This window comes from Peromyscus eremicus, chromosome 3 (assembly GCF_949786415.1).
Source record: "Peromyscus eremicus chromosome 3, PerEre_H2_v1, whole genome shotgun sequence".
NCBI lineage: Eukaryota > Metazoa > Chordata > Mammalia > Rodentia > Cricetidae > Peromyscus > Peromyscus eremicus.
This window is the reverse complement of record NC_081418.1, coordinates 114,284,898-114,300,000: the sequence shown is the minus strand read 5'-3', so window position 1 is coordinate 114,300,000 and position 15,103 is coordinate 114,284,898. Positions and strand designations below refer to the sequence as shown.

General features: G+C 37.0%; 1 protein-coding gene across 1 annotated transcript in view; it reads left to right on the top strand.

The window, feature by feature from the left end:
• The first annotated feature begins 9,278 nt into the window (after window positions 1–9,278).
• Window positions 9,279–15,103, top strand: part of Cntn3 (contactin 3) — a 257,987-nt gene continuing 252,162 nt past the window's right edge. Inside the window, exons 1-2 of the mRNA XM_059257096.1 lie at window positions 9,279–9,291; window positions 9,568–9,694. Of these exons, the coding sequence (XP_059113079.1) occupies window positions 9,279–9,291; window positions 9,568–9,694 (140 nt within the window). The remainder of the gene's footprint in view (window positions 9,292–9,567; window positions 9,695–15,103) is intronic.

The window sequence follows — 15,103 nt, the reverse complement described above, 5'->3', positions numbered from 1 at the left end:
GCACCTGTAACCCCAGAATTGTAGGGGCTTAAGGCGGGAATAATCATGGGATTTTCTGTAGTGTAGCTCTGAGTTCAGTGAGGGACCCTGTCTCAAAGAAGTAAGGCAGAAAGTGATAAAGCATAGTGCCCAATGTACTCTGACATCTACATGTCAGAGATGTACACACATGTTTGTGTGCAAACACCACACACACACACATCCTATACTTACATAATAATAAAGAATATATTGGTGAGTGGTGATATTTATTTTTATCTTTATTAATTAAATTTATTCATTATTTTACATCCTAATCTCAGTTGCCCCTCTGTAGATGTAACCAACCTTCTTATTAAATAAGAAACACAGAACCAATGCAAAGAAGAAAGCCAAGAGGTCAGAGCTAAGAGCTAAAACCTTACCCTTCCTCCTGCAGTGGTCCTACCTCTCCGAACTCACTACTCCTGTGTTAATGTCTTTATATAGTGTTCCTGTTCTGCCTTCTCATTGGTTGTAAACCCAACCACATGACCGCCTCGTCACGGCCTGTCTGTATAGGACTCCAGGTTTTCCTTGCTTGGTATTGAGATTAAAGGCATGTGTGTCCAATAATGGCTGTATCCCTGAACACACAGAGACTTACCCAGCTCTGCCTACCAAGTGCTGGGATTACAAGTGTACACCACCACTGCCCTGCTTTCCTATGGCTTGCTAATAGCTCTGACCCCCGGGCAACTTTATTTATTAACACCCCTCCATCCCCTCCTCCCATTTACTCCTCCCACTTCCCCCACCACAACCAATCCATTCCTCCTCTGCTAGCCTTAAGAAATAGAAAAAGATGAAGGAGGTTGGGCAGAATAGAATATAGTATGATTGAATAAAAAGAAAAAAGTCACTGTCTAGAATGATTTAAAGTTTTTATTGTTTTAGGAAAAATATTTTATGAGCTATGTGTTTTGCTGCATATGACTGAATAATGTGCATAAATAAGTCACTTAGAAGCCTCAAAGCAGGGGAGTCTATGCATTTTTGAGAAACTCCCTTCTCACTAGTTGCAGACACAGTTTGGGAAAGTCTGCCTTTCATGTCATTTTCCTCATATCTTCATCCTATCCAATATTGAACACAGTTTAATCCCCCACAGAAATAGAAAAAATATGAACACAGATATCTATGGGTGAAAGAAGTGATATGAGGGAAAGTAATTGCACTTTAAGTCTAGGAAAATGCCTCAGCAGGATCTGGGGGCAGGTGAAAGCACTCAAAGAAAACTAAGTTCCAATCCAGCTGTGGCTGTGTGTGCATGCACCTGTAGCCTCAATGCTGGGGCAGGGGATAGGGGGATGGGGCAGACAGGAAGACAGTGAAGTTGAGAGACCCTGTCTGAGAGGAGAAAGAGAGAACAGAGAAGGACATCAGACATATTCTGATGTCCTCCATGTGCAAATGTATGTACACTCCCAACACACACAGGTGAGAGCTGGCATTGTAAATGCTCAGCTAATTAGAGCATTATAAATAAAAGATTGACTTCCATTGGCTTGAGATGATACTCTTTTGTAGTATAGCTTATAGCTGCAGAAATACAACAAAATGTAACCACCAGATAGAATGTCCTCTTAATCATTACTCTATCACTAGCAATTTATAATAGGAATTCTTTTCTGTATAATTATTATTTTCATAGAAACAATGACCATGAACTAGAGTTTGATAGAAAACATTATTTCTAAAATACATTAAGGGAAAAGTGTGAAAGCCCCCAAAGCTTTGACCTAAAGTTGTTGAAAAAGAATAAAAACCATAAATGTAATCAGTTCCATTAAAATCTTTAACAGTAAGATACTAAAGACATGTTTTAAGAGGGCCTGATTAATGAACTTTTCCCACATGTCGTGAGACACTTGTGATGAACATTTCAAAGATCCTCAGTAAAGGCTGGCATAATAGGAAGTGAGAATGGATGTTTTGTTTTCTTTCTAATACATAGACCATGGTTTGTGTTCTCTTGGTGTATCATACACATTACACACCTCACAATAGCATCCCTTTTTTGTTGAAATTGCTGTTAAACCACCCAGCAAGAAAGGGATAATTCTGTTCTGGGAATGTAGGAGGGTGTCAGAGGAATCAGAAACACTGGAAATCACATTTATAATACAGTGGCATGAATTTAAAAAAAGGCACAGACTACTATGAAAACATTTAAGTTTACAAAAGCTTCAACCTATTTCTTCTCAATTTGTTGTTCCTTTAAATTCATTATTTATATCTTACAATGTAACTCTACATTGATTAGCATCCTTTTATCTCAGTTGTAAAGAACCTTCCCATAGTCAGAAATAGCATTTGAATTAAAATAATATGATGATGGGCATTCTCAGAGATCTTGCACATTCTTTAACTCTACATCACTATTGTTCAAATTGAATATCTATAGAAATAGATGAGACCTTTCATCATTTTACTAGGGCAGACTACTAGCATCCAAGTATGTATCCTCAGTATAAATGGTTATGAATACAAGGTTTTAGTGAATTGGCATTGTTTTGTTTATTTCAGCAAACTTTGATTAAAAGATTAAAGCGATTCTTGATGAAAAAAGGTCATGTGTCAAGAAAGCTTATTTTCATTTGAACCTTTATTTTTAGCATTTGTAAAACTTAACCAGTCCTTTTCAATTCCCATTTGCTAATTGTAGAATGTTATTCTGCACACAGTTTGTGTCTTCCTGTTGATGAACAAAGAAGGACATAAAGATTGACAGTTAATTTAGCAGTTTAAAGAATTACTACTTTATATTGGGGCCAGGTTTGCAAACTGTTGTACACAGTATATGCTACACTACAGCATTTTTCCATTAACCTAATTGCTTTCTAACATTTCCAGATGTGGGAAGTAGACACAAAAGTTAATCCTGAAAAGCATTTTCTTTCTCTTTATCATCTTTCTCATCTTGAACACACTGCATTGCCATGCCATTTCCCCTTCTTCTAGTATGTTGGTTACAGTATACATCTTAAATATATGTGTTCATATATACGTACATATGAATATATACACATGTAAGTATGTATGCACCTAAATGTACACACAATGTATATCTCCTTCACAGTGTCTAAAAGATGCTGCAAATTCCCATCAGTTCCTTCTTATTTCACAGATTCTTTAAAAAAAAATTAAGGAGTAGCCAGGGCAGAATTTCTTCAACTTAAAAACAACAACAACAAAACACCACTCCCTATCCCCTTTATTCAATGCTGTGATCTTGCCTATTCACTGTCATGTACTGGAGCTTCCTGTCCCTTAATCTGCAATGTATACAAAATGCTCACCACAAGAACCTATTAATGGGACCTTCTTAGCAAATGGCGTTATTCTACATATAAATCATTATGGTCAGGTTGTAAGGTTGTGATCAAATCATCATAAATAATGTCCCAGTAAAAAGGAGGAAGTTTGGGCCTAGAGAGACACACACAGGGAGAAGATAAGACATAGAGAAGAGATGACCTTATGCAATGCCAAGTATAGATACAGAATAGATCCTTCTCTCATGACCCATAGAAGAAGCCACCCCTGATGCCATCTTGCTCTTAGGCTTATAGCATCAGAATTTGGACATAGCAGATGCCAGAGGCCAGTTGAATGTAGTACCTTTTCTATCATGGGTAGTTGTTTCACATTCTGCATGTGTCTTACATTCAAATATCTATCATAGAAGTGAATCATATAAGACTGGCTAGTTTATCCTCCCATAACTCTGAGGTAGTATACAGACGTGTATTTTGGTCATTCTTTTTTTTTTTTCTAGCTGTATACTACTAGTATCCAAATATAGAGTGTCATATAGCTAAAAACTATCTTAATCTTTATTTTTTTCTTCTGTAGAACAATATGGCCCTGGATAGCACTCATCTAATTAACAACAAACTCTTTTACTATCTTTAACCAAAGCCAGTGATCATTCTGCTCAGGTCTGGAATCTAGAAAGTAAATGGAATAGTCCAATATTGATGTATTTCTCTTGAATTCTGCCTTTAGTAGTACTACCTCCCTGATTCCTTTTGGGATTTTTTTTTTGTCTTCATTTCAAAGTACTCCACTATCTTTTTTTCTTTTCTCATGTAGATATGATATAAAACAGCAGGGCAGGAGTGGGTATGTTCTCATTTCCCCTAGGAATTTAAAAGGTAACATTGACTCTCTTTGAGAGATTTTTACCTTTTTCAGTGAAGGAAATGCAGCAGCATGAAATCCTGTGCCTGTTTCTTTTTGTCAGTCTTCATAAAAATTGTATGACATGTGACCATTAGAATTGATCGAGCACAGTTTGATCTTTTACATGACATTACCTTAGGAGTCCGTAAAGTGTGTATTTACATTCAAAGGCAGTTATTCCTAGTTGCCTGTGGCAGTTATAGGTCCAGGACAAGAGAGAGAACACCTAAGGATTGAATTTTTAGACTTCCTTTGTCCTATTCAGCGGTGTTATATATCCTTTAAGTTGTAAAGTTAAAATGGGTCTTTGCAACCAGGCTAGCATATTTTTAAAAAAATGTCCCTGTCACAAAAAGTCAAGTTCAACATCAATCTAAATGTTACATTGAATACGTTCAATCAGGCAAGATGCTACCTTCTGTGACACATCAGGTTCCTTTAGATTGTTATGAGTATCCATGTGGATAAAGGCTATATATTTTTGAGGATCAGAATTCATTTTTGAAGAAGATGTTGCATAATTCCTTTATGGTTGGCAAAGGCCAGCATCTGCTTCTTTTAAGTTTGTTTTGCTGGTGAGAGGTTAGAACACCATGTCCCAGCATCTCTCACCGCCTATTTTATTCCAATGCACTAAGACTGAGTAGCTTTTGTCTTTTATCTGAGCATGAAGCATGGACTAACCTGTCACATTGGATTATTACTTTCTTCTTACTTTTAAAGATTTGGAAGCTTCCTCATGGCCACTGATAGTCTTCAATGCCTTGAGGTCTTTAAATTGTAGACATGGTGGTTGTGTTCTACAAATTCTTAATTCCGGTGTCACCATAAGACACTGCAGTTGAAAAAGCAGGCTATGGGATAATTTTTGCCTGACTACATTTAGGACAGAATGGTTTCTGGGAAATAGACACAAAGCAAAGCAGTGAAGGTTGATGTCTGATACCAAGTCTCTCACTTAGAATCTGTATTGCCATTCCTTGGGTGACTTAGCCTCTCTATGCCTCAATGGTTTGAAGCCAAACCATATCCAAGATAGGTAGGTAAGACTGGGACTTAAAATCTTATTTTAATAACCACACATTTTTAAAATGGGATTTTCTTAATAAAGAATTATTATGGGAAATACAAACAATTCACTAGAATTGTTTATACATAACAGAAGTTCCTTGTCTGTGTCTCCTGCATAATGGCAGTTAATAGCTTAGATGCAAGATTGTAAAACATTGGTAGCGAACTTCTGCCCTCCAGGGTCCTCCCATTGTGCTGTAAGCCTGTATTTAAGACCTCCTCCCTCCTTAAATAAACAGCATTTGGCATTAAAAAAATTATCCAACTTAATTTTAAATAGAAAAATTAAATTAAAAAAGGAGTATCTGTTTTCCTTTAGACACACTTCCCAAATTAAATAGCCAAAGATTTTGATGCCAAAGTAAAACTAAATGGTAGAAGTTGATGGTAGCAGTATGTATAAAGGTCACTTTCCCAGATAACCTGCCTAACGAAGCGTGACCTTATCCCCATCCTTAACACAGTTTCGTCTGCCCCACTAAGAATCTGTGTGTCAGTCTCGCCAATGAGATGATTATTCTATATTGAACTAAATGACAATTCCCATTTATTTAGAATAGTGATGGATGAATTCTGAAATAAACCCAATGTTAAACATTTCAAAGTCTCAAAAATCCTTCCTGTTTGGGTGGGAAAAATATGTACATTAGCACATCTACATCTTTGACCTTTGGACTTCACATACATTAAAGAAAATAATAAAGATATGCTAGAAATGCAAAAATAAAAAACAACACCCAGACTAATGTTGAAGGTGTACCATGTTACTAGATTATTAACAAGCAAACGGGTATCTGCTGACCTATACTGAGTGATATGATGCACTGGTAAACCCACTGCAAGTTGAAAATGCCCCAACACATCATCCCAGTGAACATTCTGGCATAGGAATGAGATAGAGTATTAATTATTTAATCTTGGGATCATACTTGAGCCTCAAAGCGAGGCTTGATTTTGAAGCTCAGCTTCCTAAAAGATCACAATCCAGAACTCCAATTGCGATTTTTACTGCATACTGCATACATACTGCTTCTGTACCACAGTAAACTTGAAAATGTGGGCAATTTGAAAGTTGGAACTGTCTGTAGTGTATGGGTAGTAACTCCATGTCTTATACTAAGATAGTTTTCCTCATTGGTAACATGTCTGTGTATTGTACTTTGTCTATGCCAGCAGAATAACATATCTTGAATACAAGAAATGTTTAGCATTAGAACTATCCAAAGTCTATCTTGTAGCTCATCTCCAAATCTATTACTTTCTTTCTTTTTTTTTGAGACAAATGATTCTTTTACTTTTCTATTTTTTTTTATATCCTTCTTTTATCTATTACATCCTGATCACAATTTTCCCTCATTCCCTTCCCTCCAGTCCCTTCCCTCCACCTCCCCTCTCCCCCAGATCCGCCATTCCTCTATCTCCCCTCAGAAAAGAGCAGGCCTCCCATAGACATCAACCAAACATGTCATAATATGTTACTATAAAACCAGGCACATACTATCCCATCAAGGCTGGATGAAGCAAGGCAGTAGGTGGAGGAAGGTCCTACAAGCAGGCAAAGGAGTCAGTGACTGCCCCTACTCCTACTGTGAGAAATCTCACTAGAACATCAAGCTACTCAGCAGTAATATATATGGAGAGGATCTAGGTCAGACCCCTACAGGCTCCCTGATCTATGTGACCCTCTTGAATACCAGTCAATTGATTCTGTGGACCATGTTCTCATGGTATCCCTGACCTCTCTGGCTCCTCTGATCCTTCCTCTCCTTCCTCCACAGGACTCCCTGAGCTCTGTCTAATGTTTTGTTTGTTTGTTTTTTTATTTTTCATTCATTTACATACCAACTACAGTTTCCCCTCCCACCCTTTCTCTTGCCCACCCCACCAACATCTCCCCTCTGACCCACTCACCCATCTGTCATTTTCTTGAACTGAATTATAGTGTTACAGACCCGGAACTTAGATGTAGCAGTATGAGTGGCTTTGAGGCCCTGTCATCCTGTTCTGACTAGTGATTACATAAATGGCTGAATTCAGTCTCCAGATCAGTTTGATGTCCTGAGACTCCAATCTTTCATGTATAGTTGTAGCTAGAGTTTTCCTGCCTGGCCCACAGTCAGGACAAATCTCTCTCACCCGCCAGTCTCACAGCCGCTCAGACCCAACCAAGTAAACACAGAGACTTATATTGCTTACAGACTGTATGGCCGTACCAGGATTCTTGTTAATTGTTCTTATATCTTAAATTAATCCATTTCTATGAATGTATACCTTGCCACGTGGCTCGTGGCTTACTGGCATCTTCACATGCTGTTTATCATCATGGTGGCTGGCAGTGTCTCTGACTCAGCCTTCCACTTCCCAGCTTTATTCTCCTCCTTGTCCCGCCTATACTTCCTCCTGCCTGACTACTGGCCAATCAGTGTTTTATTTACCAACCAATCAGAGCAACACATTTGCCATACAGAACATCCCACAGCATATAATCACATGGTTGATCTTTCTGGTGTGTCCAGTCTCCAGCCTGACTCACAAACCGAGTATAGCTATCCATACCTGTCGTGGTTTGGATTAGAATGTCTCCCATAGGCTCAGATTTTTGAACACTTGATTCCTAGTAGGGGAGGAGGTTTAGAAGATGTGGCATTGCTAGAAATACATCACTGGAGGTAGAATTTGCTATAACCAGTTCACTCTCTGTGATTTGTGCTTATGGTTGAGAATAGAATTTCTCTCAACTTCCTGCCCTGGCTGACATGCCTGCAGCTTCTTGCCATGCCTCTTCATCATGATGATTCTTATCTTTCAAAAACTATGAGCCAAAGTAAACATTTTCTTCCTTAAGTTGTCCTGGTCACATTATTTTATCACCAAAACAGAAAAGTATGCCACCTCAAAGAAAAATCCACTAGTTAGCTATGTCATGCATTATCTCACAGAAGCCTAGGGCCATTCCTAGAATTAGATAAATGCCAAATGCTTTACAAAAAGGGCAAAGATGAGTCTTTATACGAGCCCTGGAGTGACTGCTCCTGTACTGGACATTGACATTCTGAAATGTTGGGTGGACAGGCTTATGGCACGGACCCATGCTTAGGCCCAGCTTTCTTCTTCTGTACCCTGGACAGAACTGTGGTGCTCACACTTAGAACAGCTTCATGATTCAAAACCATATCTGGGCATGTAGAATTTACTCTGAAGCTTAGATACTGATGTGTCCTTCATCTCAATGATTATTGTGGTTTTCATGTTGTGAGTTTATGATTTACCTTGTTGTGGTAAATATTTCTATTTGTGTTACTACTAGCTGAAGTATATAAGAATGCAAGTTCTTTTCAGAGGTTTTTGAAACTATTCAATCTCATTTTCTGTGTCTCATATTTCATGGACTCTCTTTGTCGTTTTGATCATCTTACCCTCTCTGCTTCAGTAGAAACTCCTCTTCAATTTGGCAGAGCATTCCGAGTCAGGGGAGTAAAGAGTTCCCTTTTCAATTTTGTTTCTGTGAATTTGTTTTTATAAGTGTTCTAACAATGGTTACACAATTGCAATTGCATAACGGTTTCATGATAGCATTTTCTCTCTCTCCTTTCCCAACATCTAGTACAATTAGAGTTTTATATTTGTATGTGTGGATATGACAATTACCTTCAGAATATATGTCAATTATAAAGTAGGAAAACTTTTTGAAAGGCACTTGGACATTTCTTTATACTTTTCTGTCATTTACTATGAACAAAATGAAAATCCCAGTGATCATTTCTGAATCCTTTCATGTCATTTACTATGAAGAAAATGAAAATCCCAGTGAACACTGGATATTTTTTCATTGACAGTGGCAAAATAGGATAGACAGCCTTGAACTGCACATGTTTTTCAAATGTTATGAGAAAAGTGATGGTTTTCCATTTCAGCTTTAATTTTGCGAAAAGACTTCTGATAGAAAAGATTTCCTGTAATTAACTTATTCTCCAAAGACCATGTTTGTATAGTGTATGGTCATGGATGTGGAAAGTAAACACTACAGCTTTACTTGCAGACTGAATTGATTTTTATTAATATGTGGTGTTTCTTCTGGTTTCCTGCTTCTGGAGGGGGCTTCACTCACTGTTGAGAATGGATTGACAGGTGCTCTTTAACCAAGCAGTGTTCACACAGCATGCTACTTGGTAGGCAGTAGGAGCAGTTAAGAGCAAATGATAGTTGCTATTCTTCATCTTCAACTCTAGGCTGTATCCTTTATAACACCTTTCATTTATTATTATTTTTTTTCTTCCCCTTTCCACACAGGTGAGCTTGTTTTACAAGGCCCCGTGTTTATCAAAGAGCCCAGCAACAGTGTTTTCCCTGTTGGTTCAGAGGATAAAAAAATAACTTTAAATTGTGAAGCAAGAGGCAACCCTTCACCTCATTACAGGTAATGTGGGAATGTTGAACATGGAAATGAAAGTGTAGCAATTGTAACTAGTTTAGCTTCATTATATTCTCCTATCTGTAGGGTGTGATAGATGCACAGTGCTATAGATCTGTGGTGTGTTCAACAGAACTGATCCCATGAACATTTAATCTTTAAGGAAACAAATCTGAATTAAAGAAAAACCATAAATATGGTTTGTCTTTTCACTAACTTATAGTGTAATTGAATTTATAATGTGTTTAGATTACAAATTAAGTTATAAGATATCAAGAACACATTCCTTATTGGCTTGAAATTAAGTGGTGTTTGAATCATTTTTTAATACATTCTTGTCCTTCATTTTTTGCTTATATTGGGTATGTGTTCAGAGACTCAATAAATGTGAAATAATTAAATGCATTTTTACATAAGTAATTTAAATTATTTTGAAGAGAAAATTATTCCATTCGTATTTTTTAAAAGCCATGTTAAAATCTTCACTTTCAAGATTATGTAAAAATTTGTTCACCGAAACCTTCAACTGTCAGAAAGAAAAAAGTATAAGTAAAGAAGAAAAAGCTTAAGATAAAAATGTCAACATTTTGGAAAATGATCAGGATTATGTGATAAGATGAGTATTTACTTGATTAAATAACACAAGATTAACAATTTTTATTCAGGGATACTTAGGGCACCCAATTTAATGAAGAGATAAATTATTTATAATTAGCATATGCTGCTTCCCTAGAAGTGGATGGGGCAGAGTGTTCCAGACACCTTCACAGCAGCATGCTCTTCCAAGTGCTTGCTGATATCTGCATCAAAGCTGTTTACACAATTCCTGTACTTCGCAGAAAAAACACCCTTCCTCCTACATTAATAAAAGCCTATAGGTTCAAAGTCATTATTTAGATACTATTGAACCTCTATTGTTCTCTGAAGCCATATAAATAATAGACGCCAACAATCCTTGTTAAAGTTTGTCAGGCTTGTTTTAGACAAAGACTTTCAGATTTATGCACCTGAAAGTAATCAAGGTCAGTCTTTTCAGTATGTTAACAGTCTACTTATGGAACACCTACAATGTACTTTCAGCAAAATATGCATTAACCTTATATGTTAACTGGTCTGAATTAGCAGAGTTGAGGATACAGGGTAGTCTTTTCTCTGTTTCTACTTCTTACTATAGAAATAAGAACAGTATTTAGAAAATGAAAAATGATTTTATGACTTAGATGAGTATTTGTACAAGTGTTAGTACGTAAACATTTGGAAATATTCCTTCTTCTTTGGAGGAAAATGAACAGATGATTGATGATGATTCCATCTTGGAAGTACTGTTTCTCACACTTTTCTAAGGATTTCTGATACTTTATTAAGACTATTTGTGCCCATAATAGAACACTTTTATATATAGGGCTTTAAATATGATGATGAATCCATGTGAATGATAAGCATGCATGTTTTTACTGTTGTTGATGGAGTTGTAACTTCATATTTATCTTATGAATTATTTGGTGATAAATATATTCAGTGAAGAAATTGTCAACACACAAGATTTCTAAATGAGAAGATTAATTATGTTTGTAGAATGTTATCAAATATCCAGATGTCTTGAGCTTGGAAACCTATAAATCTTTTGTAGTAATTATATCTTGTGTACTAGGTATTCAAGGCAATGCTGTGGATCTGACTGTGAATATATTAATTGTATGTACAAAATTTTGTGGAAGAACTTTTGTCATTTGATAGTGATCCTTCTGTTTCATTGTATATTTTGGAATACCAATCTAGTATTTGTTCTATTTCAGTTCAAGCAAAATCTATATCTGAGGAGAGGAAATACATGGCTTTCATTGATTTGTTGGTATGGTATTTGATAAAAGAAGTATTTAACATGCTACATATTGTTTCAAAATCCTTAGTTGCCAGCCAAAAGGAGCAGACACTTTTATCTTAGCTTTAAAGGTTTTCTGAACTGAAGGTTTCTAACAATATGAAATTTTACTTGTGCTAACAGTTTATAATTACTGTAACTGAAGGCTAGGATCACAAGGGAATCCATTCATTCTGAGAGGCATTATGCTTTCCTATAACAACTCCAAAAAATGATTTCTGTTTTTGTGTGCTCTCTGAAGAAGTAGATTGCACTTGAGTAGAAGGAATGTAGAATAATGTAGGCCATAGTTATAACTTTTCCTATCTTCCCCAAGTTTTGCCTTTAATAGCACATTAATTAATATACCTTACTATTCTTTTTTTTTTTTTTTTTTTTTGGTTACAAACTGTATGGCCATGGCAGGCTTCTTGCTAACTGTTCTTACAGCTTAAATTAATCCATTTCTATAAATCTATACCTTGCCACATGGCTCGTGGCTTACCGGCACCTTCACAAGCTGTTTCTCATCGTGAAGGCTGGCAGTGTCTCTCTCACCCAGCTTCCTGTTCTCTCAATTCTCTTCTGTTAGTCTCGCCTATACTTCCTGCCTGGCCACTGGCCAATCAGTGATTTATTTATTGACCAATCAGCAACACATTTGACATACAGATCATCCCACAGCACTTCCCCTTTTCTTTTCTTAAAAAGGAAGGTTTTAATCTTTACACATCTCCAAAGTCAGCTTGGTATATTTGGGAATTTGGGCGTAGCTTCTCTTACTACTTTCTGCTGGACGGGGGCGCTGTATTTTATGGGGAAACAAAGAATATTTTAGGATTATGGAGTAGTCCATGAGGGTGTATCGTCTGAGCCAGTCGCCTTGAAACAGTTCTGGATGTTGGATCATCTAGGCCATGTTGTCATTGGAGACCTTTCAGGGGGTCTTGGCTGGTCAAACCTGATGTATCTTAATCTTGAACAAATCCATAGCCTCTGGCTTTCTGTGGGAACAAAAGCAGAGACTCTTTTCCAAAGCAACATATCCTTATATCCAAATTTTGAAGTCAAGGTACCTTTTTTTTTTTTTTTTTTTTTTTAAATTTTTATTTTGCAATACAATTCAGTTCTACATATCAGCCACTATTTTGGGTTTTTGAGACAGGATTTTGGGCAGTAGTGGCGCACACCTTTAATCCCAGTACTGGGGAGGCAGGGGCAGATGGATCCCTGAGTTCAAAACCAGCCTCATCTACAGTGCTGATCCAGGATGGCCAAGGCTACACAAAGAAACCCTGTCTCAAAAAATATCTTATCATTTTTAAAATGATTCATAAAAGAATCATTCTTACTTTGCATATTCTTTTTTTATTCCCAAACATTTTATTATAGAGACAAACACTTGTGGCTTGGATAAAGCTGCTATCAGCCTCCCAAATACATGTTTTCCTTTTCATTCGGGAAACTCTCACAAAGCTCCAAAGTTAACCATGTGCTGGGACTGTATTGACTTCTGATTCTCTGTTTACAGAGAAGATTATATTTTCCTTGACCCTAGTTAGCTTGACCAGACAGTGTTCAAGTGCTCTGCCTCATACCTCTACTATGATTTGTTCATCTCCTGTATTGAAGCTCTGTAGTGACACTGCAGCATGGGTTCCTGTGGGAATGCACTCAGTATATAGGCAACTGAGAAGGGTGGCAGACTGTCAGCTTTTGACCGTTGAATATTAAGACGATGATATACAAATACTTCCTTCTTTCTATCCATAAGCAAATAGGATGAGATGCTTTTCATGAAGCCTGTTGATGATCTGGAGGGATTGCCAACTCTGACAGTAGTCAACTTAATAATACATCCTCACATGAACTCCCTCCCCTGCTTCTCTGTTTCTTCTCTTTCTCCCATTTCCTCCCAGGCACCACATTCCTCAATACAGTCCTCATATACACAGGCTGTGTCTTGAGCTCTGCTTCCTGGAAAATCTAGACTGATGTCCTTGGAACAATGGGGAAGGAGAAAAATCTTCTGTGGCCAACCCCAGTTATCTCATTTTATCACAGAAGCAGGGGGATTATCAATTGGGAGATACAGACAGATTTGGAGAGACATTAGATCATTGGATGAGCAAAAGAATTTAGGTGCAGATACCACCATCCTTTAGAAGACAGGAAGAACTTTTCATATTCTTTAGAAATTACAGAGTTTAGACGCAGTATAATAACAAAAATGAGTATTTTAATGAAGCAATAAAATATTAATATAGATCATATAATTATAAACACATAGGTGGACAAATAGGAAGCCATATTCTGAACCAAGGAGGGAAATCACTCATTGAAAGTGACCCAGTCATGTTCCTGAAGATTCAGAACAAAGCTTAAGAGTCTGAAGAGAATTTGTCCTTTAAAAGCACAAAGACTGTCCTGAGGACTGGAGCAAATCTGCCTCTTGAGGGATCCTGTCCCTGTTATTTCCCCTTTGGGTAAAGATAACTCTTAATTGGTCATATTAAAATTCCAAAAGTTCAGAAATTCTCATGAGAAATTACTCCTTTAAAGGTCTAATTGAGAATTTTATTCTTTCTCTTACATTTCCCTGCCTACACCCTAAAGCCCATATTTAAAGGTTAATTAGTATTCGCCTGACTGTAATTGCTAATGGCGCTGAAAGAGGTTACCTTAAGGAAGAATTAATGTAAAGGACTTTTTTCTTATTTCTTCACTGGGCTCCAAATGCCTAACATTGGATGAAGGAGTCCACTTGGAAGGATCCCTGTCATATCCATTGATACCATTCTGTACTTAAAGAACCATAGATATAAGATAAACAGGAGTATACACACACACACACACACACACACACACACACACACACACACACATACACACACACACACACACACACACACACAGAGAGAGAGAGATCAGGCAAGTAACAAAGTCAAATAAAGTGGGACTGCCCAAAGGCTTCATAGATTCAATTGTTAGGTACTGGAAATGCATACATTCAGCTATAAGCCTACCAGATGGATTTGGTCTATAATTACTGTCCACAATCTGTCCAGTTTGAGCATCAACTCTGCTTTTTATATGTACTATAGGCTGGAAAAAAAAAAAAAAAAACAAGTCCTAAGGCTGAATGTGGTCCCAGAGGTTCTTTGTATTTTTATCTCTTATACACATGGAAACATTCTATTTTCGATGAAAGCATTAATTTAAATTTTTACTTTATCAGTCACACAAACCCCATTTCAAGTGCTTGGTGGGCACATGTGACTAATTGCTGCTGTACTGGAGGGTATGGGTATCATATCTATATTTCTAGAGTATCCTATTTGTGCCATTGATTCACACCTACCCTGGGCTTTACAACATATTCTTACAGATACTCTTCCTTTTTTCTCCCAAGAGAACAGACAGAATATCATTTTCATTGAGCTCTTTCAAATAGGTAAGATATTTTAATTAACTACAGTGTGAGGTGTCTCGAAAGCATAAGATCTAAGATAAGTTTTGTCCCCAAGTGGAGATGTTTCTGTTTTACTTTAAAC